We start from the raw sequence: 18,687 nt of genomic DNA, 5'->3' as shown, positions 1-18,687 counted from the left end.
CAAATAGTTTGTGATGGACTCCACCAGAATCTGCGTGTGGGAGTGTCATAAACATCCCTGAGCTGTGAAATGCTCCTTTATAGGCTCTGACCCACTGGAAACAGGATTAAGTCGTGGTAAAACCCCAAAGACAAAAGAGCCAGAGAAGCTGGGGAGGGAGAATGATGCAGTCTTGACCTGGTGTTACAGTGGTGGGTCTGTACCATCTGCAGTGGGTGTCATTCCTGCTTAATGATGAGCAAAGAATCAGGCACTCATAAAATAACATTTGAAAGAAAGTGCTGGAAAATGTAAAGAGGACACAGTCCATGAATCAAGCCCTGAATGCACAGTTTCGAAGGAGTGCTTGTACCTTCATTGTGCAACAGATGTGTTTGCAACGTTACGTTTTATGTGTGTATTCCAACCCTGTGTCCCTCAAACAAATAGAAGGCTCTGCGTGCTCCATACTGTGAGGCAGGATGCTGTTGCAGTCACCTTTACTTAATTTGTACAGCAAATGAGGTATCATAACTGTTACAAGCGTAACAATTTTCCAATAGTTAATGAGGGCTCCTGAATAAATCGGAGTGTCTCCATCTGCTGTCTTACATTGTGGGTGATCTTTTTCCATGGTAGAATGGTCTTCAAATTTAATTCCATGAGGAAGGAATCTGATCACAGTTTAATTTCAGTGCAAATCGCTGTCTCGCAATCAATAAAGCAATGTCAGAGAACTTTGATTTAATAGGAGCCGAGGATAACGTTCCCTTGTCATATGCAGAATAGAGAGATGGGAACATTTCATTTCATTGCAACAGATAGAATGCAAGCGTGCTTTCAGAGGAGCCTAATAAATCAATACCAGTGTATTATCTAAGGAAGATCCCATCGTTAATTTTGAACACTTAACACGTTGTGACAGTCTGGAGCACACCTTCAGCTTAACCACATTCAGCCCAAAGTCAGCATCAGCGCTTCCATTTCCCTAAGAACAAGCAGTCTCGATCTTGGGAAGTTAGGAGTCATTTACTGAGGAATGAAAGTGACCAATGTCCAGTCTGCTGTATTATATATAGTCAGCTTCCTCTTATGTGCTGCCTTCCCATTGAAACTTATGTGCCTGTTCTGTGCCATATTCCCTATGGCTGCCTCGCATACACGTGGCTTTTTCTCTTCCATATGCACACATCCTCTCTGGGTATGAATTTTGATAATGAAATGGTAATTATATCAGAGTGAGAAGGATGCTGGTATGGTGCTGCTGTCTGGCCAAAATGCACTTTATAGGATTATAAAATCATTAGGGCAGAAAAGTGCACTAAGATCATCTGGTCCAGCCATTGATCCATCACCACCAGACTTACTGTGCTTTTTTGGAGTTCTTTTACTGCTTTAAGTGAAACCTCACCTGCTGCTTAGTGCTGTAGAGATAAAGAGACCCTGCTGTCGATTTGTAGAGATTGGATCTCTCACCCCTCATCCTGTAGCCTGTCCTCAGAGCTGCACTGTGGGAAGCTGCAAGAAGCTGCTGTTCTCTCTTCCTATTCCTACCCGTAGGGATTCTGTACCTACAATGCTGTTTACCTTCTAATTAGGTAGTGATATGTGTTAATTGAATTATATCTCAACAGAAGATAGAAAGAAAAGTACTCAGTTGATGCTTTTCTTGTCAAGTTATTAAAAATAAGTCACGTTTGGCCAGACTTTGAAAAGGGAACAGGCATAAATAGTTCAGATGTTAATTGATTTTGACACCAGGGAATGTCGGTGTTTTTAATTCCATAGGTGCACTGAGATCCAGGTGAAGCACAGGTGGAAGGAAATAATACAGATTTAATGGAACATTTTGATGGGTATTTCTTCCTGTGTTTTCTTCTTTTTTAATAGCTATTACAGCACCACCACGCAGTTCATGAGATATCGTACATTGCAAAGGATATCACAGACCACCGAGCGTTCGGGTATGTGTGTGGAAAGGAGGGAAATCATCGATTTGTGGCAATAAAAACAGCCCAGGCAGTAAGTATCAAATCATTGTCATTTTCTTCATCGTAGTTCATAGAGTCATATCACAGGATCATAAAATGGTCTGGGTTGAAAAGGACCACAGTGATCATCTCGTTTCAGCCCCCTGCTATGTGCACCAACCTCCAGACCAGGCTGCCCAGAGCCACATCCAGCCTGGCCTTGAATGCCTGCAGGGATGGGGCATCCACAGCCTCCTTGGGCAACCTGTTCCAGTGTGAAAAGCTTCCTCCTAATATCTAACCTAAACCTCCCCTGTCTCAGTTTAAAACCATTCCCCCTTGTCCTGCCACTACCCACCGTTGTAAACAGCCATTCCCCCTCCTATTTATACGCTCCCTGCAACTACTGGAAGGCCACAATGAGGTCCCCCAGTAGCCTTCTCTAAGCACAGCAAGGCCAGTTCCCTCAACCTTTCTTCATAGGAGAGATGCTCCAGCCCTCTGATCATCTTAGTGGCCTCCTCTAGACCTGTTCCAAGAGCTCGGTTTAAGGGCTGTGTTCATAACAAGCTGTTCAGGAGGCCCATCTTGTATTCTTTCTGTGTTTGGGGTTTGTTTAAATGTTCTTAAATGGCAAATTAATGAAATCATCTTGGGGGAAAAAAAGGAAGAAAAAAAGAAAAAAGAAAGAAAAATGGAATATACTTCACTATTTACAATTATTCTTGATGTGATTTTTTTCCTACTATTTGGTTACTATTTTACTTTCCTCCATAGAAACCTTTCACAATCCTCTTGTTTCCATAGGCTGAACCTGTGATTCTGGACTTGCGAGATCTGTTTCAGCTCATCTATGAACTGAAACAAAGGGAAGAAATGGAAAAAAAGGCACAAAAGGACAAGCAGTGTGAACAGGCAGTATACCAGGTACATGCATAAGCTTAGACTACTGCCAAGGAAAAGGCAGTTTGAAGTATCCCCCAGAATTGCTCCAAAGAGGCACTAACAGCTATTGTGAGCTCAGAAGTAGGATTAAAAGGTGATGAAAGAGGTCACCTGGGGTAAGATGAGCGTGATTGGCAGCTTGAAATGTCCTGCTCCTTTCCAAGACAGAGTTACTTCTAGTTGAAGGGGAAAGCTTTAATGAAGGCCACTGTGTTGCAAGTTGGGTTTTTAACAGCGTCTTGTAGGGGTGATTCATTAAACTTCTGAATGTGTGCATTTGAGTCAAATCAAATAAGGTGCAGGTTGCTAAACTCTCATGAAACAAGAATAGTGTTACTTTGTAGAATAACTTGACTTTATCTGCATAATAAAGAAAGAGAATTATATACTTACCTGCACGTTTTGCTTAGTTCTTTGCTGTCCTTTAGTTTCTGAATGCAGTTCTTTTATCTCTGCTGTTTATGTTCTTTGCTTTTACTGCCTGTCCTCTTACTTTGCTGTAGACAATTTTGGAAGAAGATGTAGAAGACCCTGTATACCAGGTAATTTCTGAAGCTGCACGGCCTGGGAGTTTCAGAAATGACTTAGATAGATGTTATCTTCAAACACAGCCAGAGCCTTTCACAAAGTGTTTTGAAATGTATTGAGATAGATCTCATGAGAGACTTCACTTTACAGCAAGTAGCACGTTCAGGAATTAAGCTGTAATAGCACAGCATTTCTGCATAGAAATATTAGATTGAATATATCTTAAAATATACTTTCTGAGTTGAGATTTGAAGTTTCCCACTGAGATTTGTCATTATTTCCTTATTTTATTCTTTTTTAAGACGCAATCTAACAGAAAAGGGAGCTACTTTGAAAATAAGGAAGATGACACCTTGTTTTTATAGCAATAAATTGATGTCTTGTTGTTGGCTTCGATGCAGCCAGAATTTCATTCAGAGGGCGAATATTTGTTAAAAAGAAACACGGAGGAATTAATGTTATAATGTACTCCCTTGTTGGCATTTTGGGTTATGATTTAATAATACATCTGTAGTTTAAGTCCTGTTCCATCCAAGCAAAATGCCTGGGAGTAAAGATAATGATCAGAAATATGTCAATATATTCATGTCTAATATCTTGCTGAGTCTGAAGAAGAAAAAGATGTAATTTCATTCTCGTGTTTTTGTGCTGAGATTTGTGTTTTGTGGAGATTTTGTGTTCTTCCACTTAAAAATACCAGTTGGAGGCACACTGAAAGAAACCAATTCAAGCATTAGTGACTATTGAGCACTGTCTAAGGTGTTTCAAGGAAGATGAGAGGAATTAGGATGCCCTAAATTAAATTCAGCTTTTGTAATGTCAGGAGTTTTACTTTGTATGGTGGTTCCTCACAATAAAACAAGAACCTGAAGATGAAATGCACTGTGGCTGCCTTTCACTGTGTGGTATGTTGCACAAGCTCCAGCCTGTTCACCCAGTTTGCATTTAGCTTTTTTATTCATAGATAATAAATACGTGTGGAAATAATTGCCATTATATAAAGGAGGCAAAATGCACGATGACTTCAGAAAATTAATATCAGACCACAGGCGGTATCCCTAGTGAGAAAGAATTAGGAAGCTGCTCTAATGATCATTAGAGGAGATTTAGGTCTATTCTCTGCCGGTTTATGAAATATGAAACAACCTTACTCTGTGCTTTCCAACAAACCAGTTGTCTGGTTCCATCCAGCCTTTACTTTGAACTTGTTTCTTTAATGCCTGCCTGTGTTTTTATGTGGAATTCCAAATTGCCTTTTTCCCTCTGTTTCATCTTTGACTTTTCCTCTCTGGCTGCTGGTGTAATAGTACATTGTGTTTGAGGCTGGACATGAACCAATCCGTGAGCCTGAAACAGAAGAAAACATTTATCAGGTATAAAATCACTGCTTCCGTGTTTTCATTGCAACAATTGCAAGCATTTAGTAAAACACATTTCATATATAATTCGCTTTTATTCGTTTTCATGCATCACAAACAGTGTCTGACATTTCATTCTTACGACCTTACATGATTAATCTGCCAGTCTCTGTGTATTTATTTGTTTGTCTGTTCAGCTTCTGCAGGTTTTATGAACTTTTATCTGTAAGTTTAGCCAAATTGTGAAGGGTTGAGCACACCATATAAAGTGATCATTGGTAGATCCTCTTTTCTCCTTTTAATTCTTCGAAACCTTTTACAGCTGGTGTAAGAAACAGATAGTGAAATCTCATAGAGACCATCTAAGCAGTTCTTAGAAAGGCATTTTATTGGTACTTTTCTTCATTTTTGGCTAAGCCAGGACAATAACTCAGCAAAACACAGGAGTTATCTATCAATGGATATCCCCCATACTGGGGAAAATATTTTCAGTGTGTATATGTTATGTTAGAGCTCAAGCTCGTGTTCTTCACAGTGACAAAAGAATTGCATTGAAAGCAATATGAAATGATCTTTTGTAGTTCAGTTTCTCCTCAAGGGATCAGTGCAGGGTTTATTAAAATATCACGTAATTCATTCTGTATGCCATACGAGGAACAAATCTGGAGATAGATGGAAATCTATCTATGCTGTAAGAAAACTGTGATCTGAGGAAATCTTTTGGTACAGAGGGGAAGGAGATCTAAGAAGTGATTAAACATTTCATCTGGCTGTGCTGGAGGTTGAGCTGCTAATAGGAGAAGCTTTTTTGAGGTAGACAGGAGCAGGGAAAGAACAAAAATGAGGAAAAGTCTGGGATTCCACATCTTACACTCAGATGACCAGAAAAATGATTACGTAGATGTCGTAGAATCATCCAGGTTTTTATTAAAAGTGAGATTGGGAAAGGTCTTCTTTGTTGTTTTGGTTTTTGCTTGATATAAACCCTCAGTTGTCTCATGGCTCCTCACCTCAACCTGGCAAAATCTGTCATCTGGTCCTGCTCTGCTTTTTCAACCAAGAGCTGGTACTCAAAAAGTTCTACTCTCCCATTGTAGAAGAGATTCCTACCCAGTGAGTAACTGAAGATGGAAGATAAATACCTAATGCGATAATCTCTACTTTTGTTTAATGTAGTGGAGGTCACAACTTCCTTTTTTCTCTCTGTCTATCGCATTTCATTGATACATTATCCCAAAAGCTACATCTGTTTGCTCTTTTAATACTGTCTGTCTACATAATATATTAGTTAGAGTAATTGAAGTTGGAAAATACCTTCAAGGTCATCAAGGCAACCATCAGGAATTAATCACTGAGCTTGAATTGATCACTGAGCATCTGTCTATCCTCTCGGTAGTATCAGATTTCTTAATGGCATCTCTTTTGCCGGTCTGTTTTATAATAGTGATGTGGGGATGGGATGTTGCTATGTATTTCTGTATTGTGTACGTTGAGCACTGCTCTGTACAGAGGAGCAAGTTCTGTGCTGCAAGGAGTTGACAATCTGAGGCCAGGGTTGTGAGTTGTGGTGTTTGTGTTCCTGTAAGATGCGAGTTACATCAGACTGATTTGCAAACTGTCCTGGAGGCAGAGCTGTCAGCAGCATTGGTTCTTCTAGCACTGTACTGATATGGCCAAGAGGAGAAAAAAGCAGGAAGAGATGAGAGGGGGAAGAAGGGAATGATTGCAGGAGAAGCTTTCCAGGGGGAAAATAAAAGTTCTGTGCTGGTTATTGATTATGAATAGTTCATCTCACAGCATTTGTCCTCTCTTTGAGGAAGACTAAACATTCCAGTAAGTTATGAAATAGAGTATTCATGGTTTTGCACAGTCTCCTACCAGTCTGTGAAGAGTGACCCTTTTTCTATTAGTCTGAATTGTTCCTTCTCACCAGTCTCACGTGCCTCGTGTAATACATGGCTTCAGTGGAAAAGACCAGTACTTTCAGAATACTGAGGGAAACAAGTCATTCCTGAGACAGGAACAGAAAAGAAGTCTTAAAAATGTGCCTATGATAATAAATTACATTCTGTTTCTGTGAGGGTTCCGTATTTATGCCTCTTGATTGCTCTCGAAAAGCTTCTTCCATGTGCACCGTGTTAAAGTTTCAACACTTAAATGTGAGCATGCAGATGCTAGAACAGTAGAGAGAGCTTCAGATATAGAAACTAAGAAGTAATTTTGCAGCTCTGTGAATACACGGTTCCTTCAGCTTTCCCTAAAATAGGCCTTGTCTCATATCAGAACTCCATGGTATTTATTGTCTTAGAAAACAAAAGGATAGCCAGTCTGTCAAACCTGTAGGATCATTTCTGCTGTTAACCTATGAGGTTTCATAAATGTTTGAAATGTAACCTTAGGTTGAATGCCTTTGTTCAGTGGAAATCAGCACTGATTTACTTAGAGCATGTGTGTCTATTTAGAGCTTCTGTTTTTTTTTAATGTTCCTTTAGATTGTGCCATTTACAATAGGCATTTAGTGCTTTTAGGGGGGAGAAGAAATACAATGGCAAATGATAAATATGTAAAACAGCCGTCCTTAGGCGTGCTAAGCCCAGTAGCAAATGAATTCACACAAGCAGGATGTAAATGCCCAAGGTATAAATTATGACTGTTGACTCACTTAGTTTATTTAATTGTGTCATCATCGTTCCTATCCACAAGAGAGGCTGTTGACTCCCTGGCTGTGCATCCTCACACCCTGACAGGCTGTAATTCTTTACAGAATTGCAGATTTGTGACCAGCCATCGCTTCGAGCAGCCCATGGGACCCAATCACTGCAGGGATACATGTTGTGGCTTCACTTGACTTAGATTATTAAAAGAGTTGGAAGGAAGAAATTGAATGCCATAGGCCAAACATCTCTCTCTCTGATTGCACTGCTGCTCTGGATCTCTTTTACAGAGGAAGATGACATTCTGGCCTGATCATAACTCCCACGTGCATCTTCTAACCCCCAAGTAAAATGATTAAGCAACCCCTTTTGTAGGAAAGAGATCCAAATGCACCTGAATTCCATGCAGCTGGACTAAACTGAGAATGAAAATCTCATCTCTGAGCACTACTGAGTTTTAGGTTTTTAAAAATTCAGATAGATGTTCTATTTCTTCAGTGCCATCTTCATCAACATTGCTGCTTCAATGTCAAGGATGCCATCCTTAAGCAACTGTCTTGTATTTAAATATCAGTTGCAAACTTTGACTTGTCATCAGACCTGCTGGAAGAATGACCACAGTGTCTGTTTGCTGTTGCAGGTTCCTACCAGCCAAAAGAAAGAAGGTGTTTATGATGTGCCAAAAAGTCAACCTGTAAGTGTAAGTATCTTCACTATTTATATGCAGAAGGTATGTTTCTTAGCTTCTGTGACCCTTATTATTGTATGTGATGTGTGCCACATCCCTTAGGATGTGAATTTCATCAGCAATCTACTATTGTTGAGTTGTTTCAAAGTAACCAGGCTGGTAATGTCACTTACATCCATCTCATTCATTACTTAAATCTCCTCCTTTTTGTCTTTTCTGGTTGATTCTTATGCAAGTCACCATTTATAAAAGTGATGTCTAGTTAAGAGTTGACAGTGAGCCTTCTGCATGTTAATGCAGGTTTTTCTGCTGCTTCGACTAGAAGCTTATCACCCCTTCTCATTGCTGCAGTCACATAGTGCCGACTGGTTGTGGCTGTGTTTTCACCCCATGTACTCCCTGAGATTTGCTCCCAAATGGTTGTGTTATTTCTGTAGTACTTGGAGTACGTAACAGGTTGAGTATCAACGGAGACGGTAGACTGAATTCTTTCTGCTCTGTGCCTTGCATGGACAGTTGATTTTTGCTCATAAAGGAGGGTAAAGCGCTGTTCTGTCCAAATGGCACCATTCCCTTTCTGCATCTGAGCATCTAAAAGTGGTGAAACATTTATCCCCTGAATGTATAAGGAATGGTAACAAGCTGGTGAGAGAAGCAGGATGACAGATGCCTTAGAAAGAAAACATACATTTGCTGAAGGGTGGGTTGTGTTGTTTCGTATACATTTGTGTAATGAAACAATATCTTGATAGAATGTAGATTGTGTTGGTTACACAGAAAATACGTATTTCTGTGCGAGAAATGGAGGGAAAGGTCAGGATTTCAGTCTGCTGTAAGCATGGCAGAAATGCCTGTGTTTAGGAGAGGGAAAGAGAAGGGCTCATTTCACGCAAGGATATGGTAAACTGCACAGCTTGGGCTGAGCACAGAGACTGAGATGCCAAATAAAAAAGATAAATGCTGGGGAGGGGCTGGATGGGGGTCTGAATTGTGACACTTCTGAGGTTTGCAGAAACAAACAAAGCTTGCCATAAATATTTCATGATAATCCACCAGGAGGAGGGAGCCATCATCTTGTTGGCTGGGAAAATGTAGGAAGATAACTCATGTTGCATAGCTAATTAAAAGTGTTTGTGGACCAGGAATAGCTGTAGAGTTTTCACTCATTTCTCACATAGCTCAGCGTTAGAGGTTTTCCTCTGTATGTTTCCTGTGACTTTTTTATTATTCCTCCAGTGATGTTTCAGATTTACTCGGGGTATAGTCTGTAATTTAGGTCATTGCATTATAACTGTGCGTACTGTACACTTGCAATCATGCCTTCAGACACTTTGGTATTAGACTGTCCTGGTAAAGAGCATAGCTGTGAGATATAAGGCATATGGAACCGACTCTGTAATCATCAGACGTATTAAACGTGTCATCTCTTTGGAGCATGTTGCAGACTTAATTTTTTTGTTATTTCATGGTTGTATTTAAGCCTGTTAGGCCTTTTCCTCCAGACAAGTTACCTACTTTAATTTATAAGGGCCATAAGAAAAAGGGGGAGAGGGAGGAAGAAATAGCAGAGATTTTATCTCCCCTTTTTTATAGTAATATGTACTTAAAAAAAAAAGAGGAAAGAAAAGAAAAGCAGTGATGGCTCTTAAAATTAGCAGTTTAATATTCCACTGCCCATCTGATTTATTGCTCACCCTTCCGTGTGTGAAACTCTCTGTCATTGAGACACTTGCCATAATTTTTTTTCCTCCAATTTATAGCTGTCCTTATTATATAAACCTCTAAAATTCAATCTGAGGGCAAATAATCCAACTCATCTACCTGGTTTAAACTTATAAGGACACTTCCTTTATTAGGAGGTCTTGCTTTCATTAATTTGATAATGGATGTGAGAAGAGAGAAACTTTTAGTAGCTCCTAATAGGTTTCAGGCACCATGAATTCTCTCTCCTGACAATAAATACAACACTTAATAAAAATGCAGCAAGTTTTGCTCGAGTTCAGGCTGAATTACCCACATTCCCTAGATAGAGATCGATTTTCCATCTTGGGGTTGTTTTCCTCTGATGTGTTCGCAGGCAAATTATATCTAGCGTAAGTGCATCAAGGTGGGGGCATGGAGCTGGTCATCTTGGTGCCCTCCACCTTTGGCTCTCTGTGAAGAGATATAGGCACCTCCAGGAATGTCCTGTCTTGTGAGGTGTCCCTCTCAAGTGGAGGTTATATATATCCAGATACGTCCAGCTCTCATTCCTTTGTGGCTGTGGAGGAGCTTTAAAGGATCGAAGGAAGGATAAGGAACTGACTTTCAGTTAGCTACGCTTAAATGGGATGACTTCTACCACAATGTTGAATGTAAAAGTTAGAATAGAGCTCAGTTTCAAACACACCCTTCTCCCAGAACCCAGTTTCCTCCCTATATCTCCCTTCCTCTGTGTTGACTCCCTCTTCTTGTACTCATTCTCATTTCCACTTTGCTCCTTCCTTAGACAAATTCTCATATTCTCAATTCAATGGGGGTAGACATCAAGCAGACAAAGAAAGCAAGCTTACCCTAAAGAGCTTGTATTAAGTGGTACCTGCTCTGCTTAGAAATTGTAGTTCTGTAAGGGAAATTAACTGTTCTAAAAAAGTGAAATGTTTAATGAGCTCTTTTTGTTGTAATTTCCCATCGTCTCCCCTTTATACATACACATCAAGTTCTACCTGTCATGGTGTTTTTAGTAATCAGAGTCAGACTGTAAATACCCTTCACTGAGACTGTCAGTCACATCACAATAAAACCTTCTCATCAGAATGTCTAAACTCTCTGCTTACCATTTTATGAAGGCTTTCAAACAACTCATCTGCTGTATAAAGATCCAAGGCATTGTAGCTGAAGCCTTACGGCTAAGGCAACCATTTAGCTGTACCATATACATGGGAAATACTCCCAAATGAGCGCAGAGTAGGCAGGGAGTAGTTGGCTGTCTTAGGGCAAAGGGATGGGAAGACCAGCAGCCCTACCCAGAGGGATGCTCACCATGACCTCTAGTTGCAGGTGAAGTTTGGCTGGACCAGAGGCCACCCAGGTCTTGGGGCTACGAGGACTGCCTGTCCCTCCTGCCCAAATGGGGAGCTGTTTGGGAGAGCTGTGTTTTTATTTCTGGCTCAGAACACATTGACATTTGCAGATTTTTCAGATCCTGTGTCAAAAGAAGCGTGCCTGGAAGGCATCATCTGGAAGCCATGGGCACGGCATCTCCAGCAGCTCACACAGAAGGTCTGGCCCTGGAGTAATGTCATCTCAAAATGTCTGGCAATAGAGCAGCTCAGAGTAACTTTCCAGTTGATTCTGATCCTCTAAGAAGTGGCTTTTTTTTCAGTGGCAGTTGGTGTGGAGAAAAGTTTTGTAACCGCTCTTTTCCCATAAGTTTGCATCAGTAGCCTTACTTTGCAAACTGATGATGTTGACTTCTTAACTTCAGCCTCTGTCATCTGCTTTTGGGATCCAATTTTCATACAGGAGAAGAAAGAGAGTGCACAGACCCAACCTCTGACCATCTGTGCCTGCAAAACCTTCCCTTTCTGCTTACCTTTGCTGAAAGACTCCTGAGGTCGAATGCCTGACTTAGCTGCATTCAGCCCAATCCCATGCCCAAGTCTTAACACTGGGCGTGGATTTTTATCAGGCACAGCTAACTATGGCAACATTTGAAAATACATTAGTTTGTTAGGATCAGTCAAGGTCCGTCCCCTATCTGTATTTGTAAGATCATAGTATCATATAATGGTTTGAGTTGGAAAGAACCTTTAGGATCGTGTAGTTCCAAGCCCTCTGCAATAGGCAGGGACACCTCCCTCTAGATCCTCCCAGCCCCATCCAGCCTGTACTTGAGTGCTTCCAGGGAGGGAAGCAGTTTTGTGGGATGACAGTGTTGCCTGTTGGATATTAGTGAGTCCCAACCTACTGGCTGTGGTTTCAATGGTGTTTGGTTTAGCCACAGTTCTGCTGTGCTCCTTTGTTAGAGCTGTGTTTTTTAGAATGAGCTGTAGTTAATTAGCAAGCAGCTTGCAGCTCATGGAGCTTGTGTAATATCAGCATTCCTTGTGTATAAAATGTGCAAGCCTTGATGACCTAGAACAATGATTTGAACCATCAGAAAATGAATAATACTTGATATAGCCAAAATGTTTACATTCTCAACTAAAATGAAAACAATATGTATCTTCAGCATCAGTATTAACCATTGACTCATCATTAAACTTTGCATGTGAAATGCACATAGGGCTCAGAAGCACAGAGCAGCAGCATGGCCAGGCGAACACTCTGTTATCTGCCGGGCCAAGAGGAGGGCAGGAAATGTGTGTAAATCCCTCTGCTGTGAGAGGATCTGAATAGCTAATACCCAGCTCAAAGGTTAATTGCTAATTGCTGGTTAATCACTATATTTAGTATCCTACATACACTTTTTAACTTGCTGAGATCTGTATCAGAGTGCGAGATAATTACTGTGGGTATTTTTATTATTTATTTATTTATTTTAAGCACCATTCTTTGCTTCATTCTCTGGGATTTCAGAACCACGCTTTAAGTGGCTGCTTTTATCATCTCATCTGCAAAAGTCTAGCTATATTACTCAGGTTTTTTTCCTGCTGTAAGTCAGTGTTGGAGTGGTCCTATGGCAAAACCAGGCCAAGTAAAGGAGCTGACTATTCTGGCTCTTCCAGGTGTAGAACTGAAGCTAAAAAAAAACCCATGTCTCCCACTCTTAGATTTCCCTTTTAATCTCCAAATACTGCTTAGGGAAAAAAAAAAGCTGTTTTTCAGAGTACTTGGCAGTCAGACAGGATACACTGCAGAATGGAGGTGGGTGGGTTTTGGTTCAGGTTTATGAAACCTGCAGTTTGCTTCTCTCTGAGCACTTCTTTACTCCTGTGGTGGTGGTGGTGTTTTTCCCAGCCCTTGGATTATATGCTTTTCTTTACCAAGCAGTGAAAAGTGTCACGAGGAATTTCATTAGTGGCTGGAGTGCTTTAAAAAGCTTGCTGCTGCTTTAAGGAGCCAGATTTACATAGTTGGTGTTTAGAAGATTTACAATATGTCTCACATGCCTGTATGGGAAGATGGAGCTTTCATTACAGGTTTCACGTCGCCCAGATACAAGGATTAATGCTTGCTCCTCCGCCTCACTCTGTGCGGATGGCACCACGCTGCTCTGCTGGCTGAGCTTATGTTAAGGAGGCACATTTTTAGGTAATGAAGGAGAGAAAGTCCACGGGGAACTCACAGAAGGCAAGACTGGGGGCTGGAGTGTCTTACCAGGTTCATGGTTGTTTAATATCATCACAGATTTGGGTTGAAAGGGCCCCAAAGCCCCCCACATCCCACCCCTGCAGATGCGACATGCAGCCCCACCTGGTAATGGGATACCAGCATTGTGCAGGGTCCCACTGCAGCACAAGTGGGAATTTCCAGCAGTCCCATCCTGCACACGTGCTGCCTCCCTGCTGCATTCACAAAGCCAACAAGGGCTGAAATGAGGTGCTGGGGGAGACATTCTGAGCCATTTCTGAGGCTATGGGGGCTTATTATGAGATGGGTTTACAGGACGGTGATTCCCATGAAACTTCTCAGTTGCATGTTTGATTTTCAGGGATTGAAAGGCTGTTCTTCCTCAAATTTGCTGTTAGAGTTTTGATTCACAACTGTATTTTTTTTTTCCTCTGAGCATCTTAAGCCCTTCCTTTCCCCAAACCATTGAGAAATTCCATTAATGTCATCAGAACCAGACTTTGCTCTGTATGCTATTAAGAAACATCTGAAAAAGTAAAGAGTTGGGATGCAAGCGTTGGCGTTGTTGTATCCATCAGAAGATTTAGCATGGATAAGTTGTGTTTTTTCTCCCCACCTTGCAGCATTTAAACTCGTTTTGTCTGTGTGATATCCTGTCTGTACTCACTGCAAGATGGGAAGGGTTTTCATTTCAATATAGCGGAGTCAATAATTATGGAGGTTTTCATTTTCATGCTCAGAAATTCATGTCATTTTCATAAATCATTCATTTCATTTCATAAATCATGCTTTACAGCTGGAGAATGGAAACTTATTGCTGGACATTGATGAAAATCTTGGTTCAGTCACTCAGGTAAGGTTGTAACACTAAAAATGTTTTAAGGAGATAATCAACCATAGGAATAGTGCCATCTGAAAATGTTTAGCTTGGGATTAACTTTGCTGGAACTTAGCTAATATAGCACATGGGGATAATATAAAAAAGTCTTAACAGGTGCATTTGGTTGTGTGTAGTGAGACTGAATTCACAAAAGTAAAAGGTGGTGGCCAGAATCCCACCATCTACAGATGGGTAACACTGTGATTGTGGGGATGGCTCTGCAAAAAGCTCAGCAGTGATGCAGGGAGGGAAAAAAAAGCAGATTTGGGGGTGATGCTGAGCAGGTTGTCTGGGGAGATGGGGAGAAAGTGGCCTCTTTTGAGATATGGTGTCTCCTGGCCTCTGAATCAGCAGCGCCTACACAAGGCTTGGAGTGACTTCAGAAGAGGGCTGCCCTTGTCGTCATTCTAATCTGTGGGCATTGTAACTAGCGTGTGTGCCCACACTCTGGGTTGTTTGGTTTTTTGCAGTATTCAAGCAGGATTTTGGCCATATACTCTAGAATTGGTGTGCCCTGAAGAAAACATGATTTTCTTCCTTATTCCTTCTTCCATTTCCATACAGATATTTACTGGGATATATAGGCTCGTAGGAACAAAATGCATTATGTTAGTGTTATATCACCAAAGCAAAATGAGATCTATTTAATATATATGGCATGATGTGAGAATGAAATAATGGCATGAAATAATTCATCCCTAGTTATTTTTTTAGACATAAAGTTGGGAGTTATCCAAGCTGCTATATAGATTCCAGCTGAAACTGATTGTAGCATTGCTTTTGTAAGGGGGAACAGAGACTGGATTGCAAAAAAATGTACAAACCTTTGAAACTATTATATGTTGAACAATGGTCTTATTTCTTAAAAGAGCACTTATGATGGAAAAGTGTGGGGGAAAAAGGTCTTTGGGTGTTTTTTTCCCCTTTGGCTGTAAAGCTGTGAAGACTGATCAGCTAGCATGGTGGTTAATGTAAGGGCTCAGTGTTGGCAGGTCAAGACTCAAGTTAATATCGAGTGTATGTGAAAGGAGGTTGCAGAGAGCAGAGAAGAGATTTGATGAACCAAGTTATTGTTGCCACTAAATCTCATTCAGACCAAGAATTCCAGCTCCCCGTACGTGTGGGTACAATTGAGTATAGTGCAGAGGAGAGGGGAAGCCCACAAGCAGAAAAGTGGTGAAACTACTTGAGCTCCCACCATGGCATTCCTATATATACATCGCACTAATGACTGTAGATGGATTTAGGTCTGCCATGGAGCTCTGAGGTTTGGTGGTCCTGCACTCCAGCTGAGCTGATCTGGGGGGAAAGCACCCAGCTGGGGGTGACATCCCTACAAGTGTGACTGCTTCTGCTGCCTTCCACCCAGATCTCAACGTGAGCACACACGGACCCTGTGGTTATTTCTGTCCTTATAGTTCAGCCATGAGCAGCTTCTTTCTAATTGTAAAGACTGGCCACATTCTGTAGCTCTGCCCGTACTGAAAACACTCATTAACTTAAATCATCAGTGTTTGTTAGAATAATGGCCAGAGGTTGAGAGCTGAAATCAGGCTGTCCTGAAATTGACCCTTTGAAAGTGGAGCCTTTCTGAGCGTTATATCCCTATAGGGGTCCTTCAGGCTGCTGTATTAACCTTAATTAATGTCTTACTCTGATTTCCAGTTAAAATATGAGGACTTTCATCCCAGTCATTTCACAGAGTGAAGTTTTGGGTAGAAATGAGCAATTTTACTCCAGAGCATGTGACAGAGGTTTGATTATGCAGCCAGTCAAGGTGCTCCTTATTATGAAATTGCTTTTTCCCTTCTGGTCCAGTTATGTGAGACTTGTATGGGTGACCTATTTTGAGATCAATCTGAAGGATGCCCTTAAGAAAACACTTCCAACATGAGTTCTATGTAGAGTTACAAACTTATAATAACCCAGTTGTGCATCCTCCTTCAAGTCCACTTATCCAGGTCACACCTGTCCCACGGGCAAGGGGAAATCAGGCAGTGCTCTCAAAGTCCTTCCCTTCTGTATCCTTCTGTCACTTCCACAGCCTGCTGCTGTGTTTTAAGACCTTGATTTGGGGATTTAGAAAAGGATCCAGGGAACAGAGCTGGTGGTAAATTGTGCTTGGTTTTCAGTGATGTTAAGGGCAGAGCAATAATGCATCCAGTCCCATTCAGAGTAGTTTTTTCATGCTTCATTCGTTTTTTAGGGAGGAGAATTCCCCACAGTACCATTTTTTAGCATCAGCTGCCATCTAGTTAGGTCCATGGGCAATATAAAAGTCCCACAGCTCGAGTCCGTGTGTTTCTTCTATATGGAACTGGACATTTTGAAGCCTACATGGCTCTTTTTGTTTTGTATTGATGGCTGTTACTAGTGAACTTTACGAGTTGTTGTGAATTAGCTTGCTCTTTCTTTTCCTCAAAAGATAAATGGAAATGTTATTTTTTTTTATCTTTACAGGCTGTTACCCAACTAGAGCTTTTTGGGGACATGTCCACTCCTCCCGATGTAACCTCTCCCCCAGTAAGTATTCTGGTAGGGGAAACTGCATGAGATCTTTTTCTACATCCTTTTCCAACACGTTTATGGAGCATGTTTACAATTCAGGTCATTGGCCATTGCAGTAGGGAGGATTTCAAAGTAGTTTTTATGTTCCAAGAAAATAAAAGTGAAGCAAATTGAACGTGGAATCACGGGTTCTTGAAGAAGTGCAAAAATATCTTCAATTTTTATTTATCTGATATAGGGCTAGGTGTCACATAAGATATAATCTGAACTGCGGATCTCCTTCCATGGTGTTTATCAGAGCTGCATGCTTCACTGCTCTCTGTCTTGAGCTCCGTGCCTCTCTCCTGTGTTGCAGCAAGATCCAGTTATAGCTGATATATCACAACTCCTAGGATCCACCAAGCACGTAGCCCAGAACTGCTGTTAAAGGTAGACAAAAGAGTAAAGAGAGGGAAAGCTGAATGTGTTTTGAGAGGAATGGAAGCATTCTCAACAGGCTTTTTTGCATCACAGGATGAAAACACAGCCATTATTTTCCTATTGCATTTTTGAACCTTATGTTAAGCTGTACTAGAGTATGAAGATACTGAGTAAATGGAGGTGCTCTGAAATCACCAGGCTCAGATCTCCAGTGTATTCTGGAGGATGTTTGGGATTAGATACTCTAAGTCCTGTCCCCTTGCCCTTGGCTTGAGCAATTAGGTTATGTTTCTCCTTTAATGTGGACCTCTGGCTCTGGACCTGTTGGTTGATTGGAAGCATTGTTATATCTTGCAGATATTTCATTTACCTTTACTGTTTTTCTGCATTAATACCTAAGTCAGTAGCTTATACAGGCTGTCCCCTAATGGCTAGAATCACAAGACTATATACTGATATCTATGTGTGATATAATCCAGACAAAGCTTATTTTTATTTTCCTCTGGCACAAATTCTCTCTCATTTTCTTTTTCTCCTGTCTCCAGCACATTCTAATGCTCTTTATTTCTACTGCTTTTCTCCTTCTGCATCTTTCCATTCTTTCGCTTTCTTCCCTGTAAAACTGTGAGCTTCAGAGAAGTGACAGTGAATATATGCTGCAGCTGATATGTATCGTTTCATTTTATTCCTGTCCCATTGCAGACTCCTGCTACTCCAGGTGATGCCTTTATCCCATCTTCATCCCAGTCACTTCCTGCTAGTACAGACATGTTTGGTTCTGTACCTTTCAGCACTGCTGCCGTACCCTCAGGTAAGAAATCTACCAGATATATGGGTTTGGCTCAAATTTGGTCATCAGTTCTCAGCTCTGGTTTGCATTTCAGTCCTCAGAGCATTGATTTTGTCCAGTGGAAGTGGGAAGGATTTTGAGGACAGTGCTGCAGAGCAAGGCAAAACGAGGCTTTAACAAGCCAATAATACATGATAATGAGTTTACCAACATTATTAAAAGCAAAACCCAAAACTGTCACTGGAAATTCAACCACAGTGTAGCCATCTATATAACATACCTTCTAAGAACAGCTGCAAGAGAGAGAAAAGCAGCTGGCTTAGCCCTGGTCATTGCAATTGCAATGAAGATCTTGTGCTGTCTTTGGTAAACAGAGAATGAGACATGAAGGATTTGATTACATTTCAAAAGTACTCCACTTAGGTAAACCCTGGTGTTTTCCCATAGACTTTTCTGTGTTCCTCTAAGTGCTAAAAATTCAAAAACCATGTAATATTTGGCACAGACATGCAAGGAATTGGGTTTTGACTGCTGATCTCTCCCTGGGATACTCAGAGCACTGCAAGAACAGCACTCAGCTCCACTTAGGAAGAAGTAGGAATGCCTTGAATCATTCAACAGTGACTTCCTAAGTGACTCCTTATCAGATGGGCTGTGTGGCAGCATTGGCCACCACATCTCAGAAAGGTTATG

At 41.0% G+C, this 18,687-nt stretch overlaps 1 protein-coding gene across 17 annotated transcripts in view; it reads left to right on the top strand.

Moving 5' to 3' along the window:
* DAB1 (DAB adaptor protein 1) overlaps positions 1-18,687 on the top strand; it is a 342,053-nt gene that overhangs the window by 309,411 nt on the left and 13,955 nt on the right. For 12 of the 17 annotated variants that reach the window (XM_015870670.2, XM_015870667.2, XM_015870663.2 and 9 more), the window contains 8 exons: positions 1,870-2,001; positions 2,757-2,876; positions 3,398-3,436; positions 4,730-4,795; positions 8,075-8,134; positions 14,193-14,249; positions 16,737-16,799; positions 17,907-18,015. In XM_015870670.2, coding sequence (XP_015726156.1) covers positions 1,870-2,001; positions 2,757-2,876; positions 3,398-3,436; positions 4,730-4,795; positions 8,075-8,134; positions 14,193-14,249; positions 16,737-16,799; positions 17,907-18,015 — 646 coding nt within the window. The remainder of the gene's footprint in view (positions 1-1,869; positions 2,002-2,756; positions 2,877-3,397; positions 3,437-4,729; positions 4,796-8,074; positions 8,135-14,192; positions 14,250-16,736; positions 16,800-17,906; positions 18,016-18,687) is intronic. The other 5 variants (XM_015870669.2, XM_015870672.2, XM_015870675.2 and 2 more) reach the window with 5 other exon arrangements.

Source organism: Coturnix japonica, chromosome 8 (assembly GCF_001577835.2).
Source record: "Coturnix japonica isolate 7356 chromosome 8, Coturnix japonica 2.1, whole genome shotgun sequence".
Classification (NCBI taxonomy): domain Eukaryota; kingdom Metazoa; phylum Chordata; class Aves; order Galliformes; family Phasianidae; genus Coturnix; species Coturnix japonica.
This window is presented reverse-complemented; position numbering and strand designations above follow the sequence as displayed.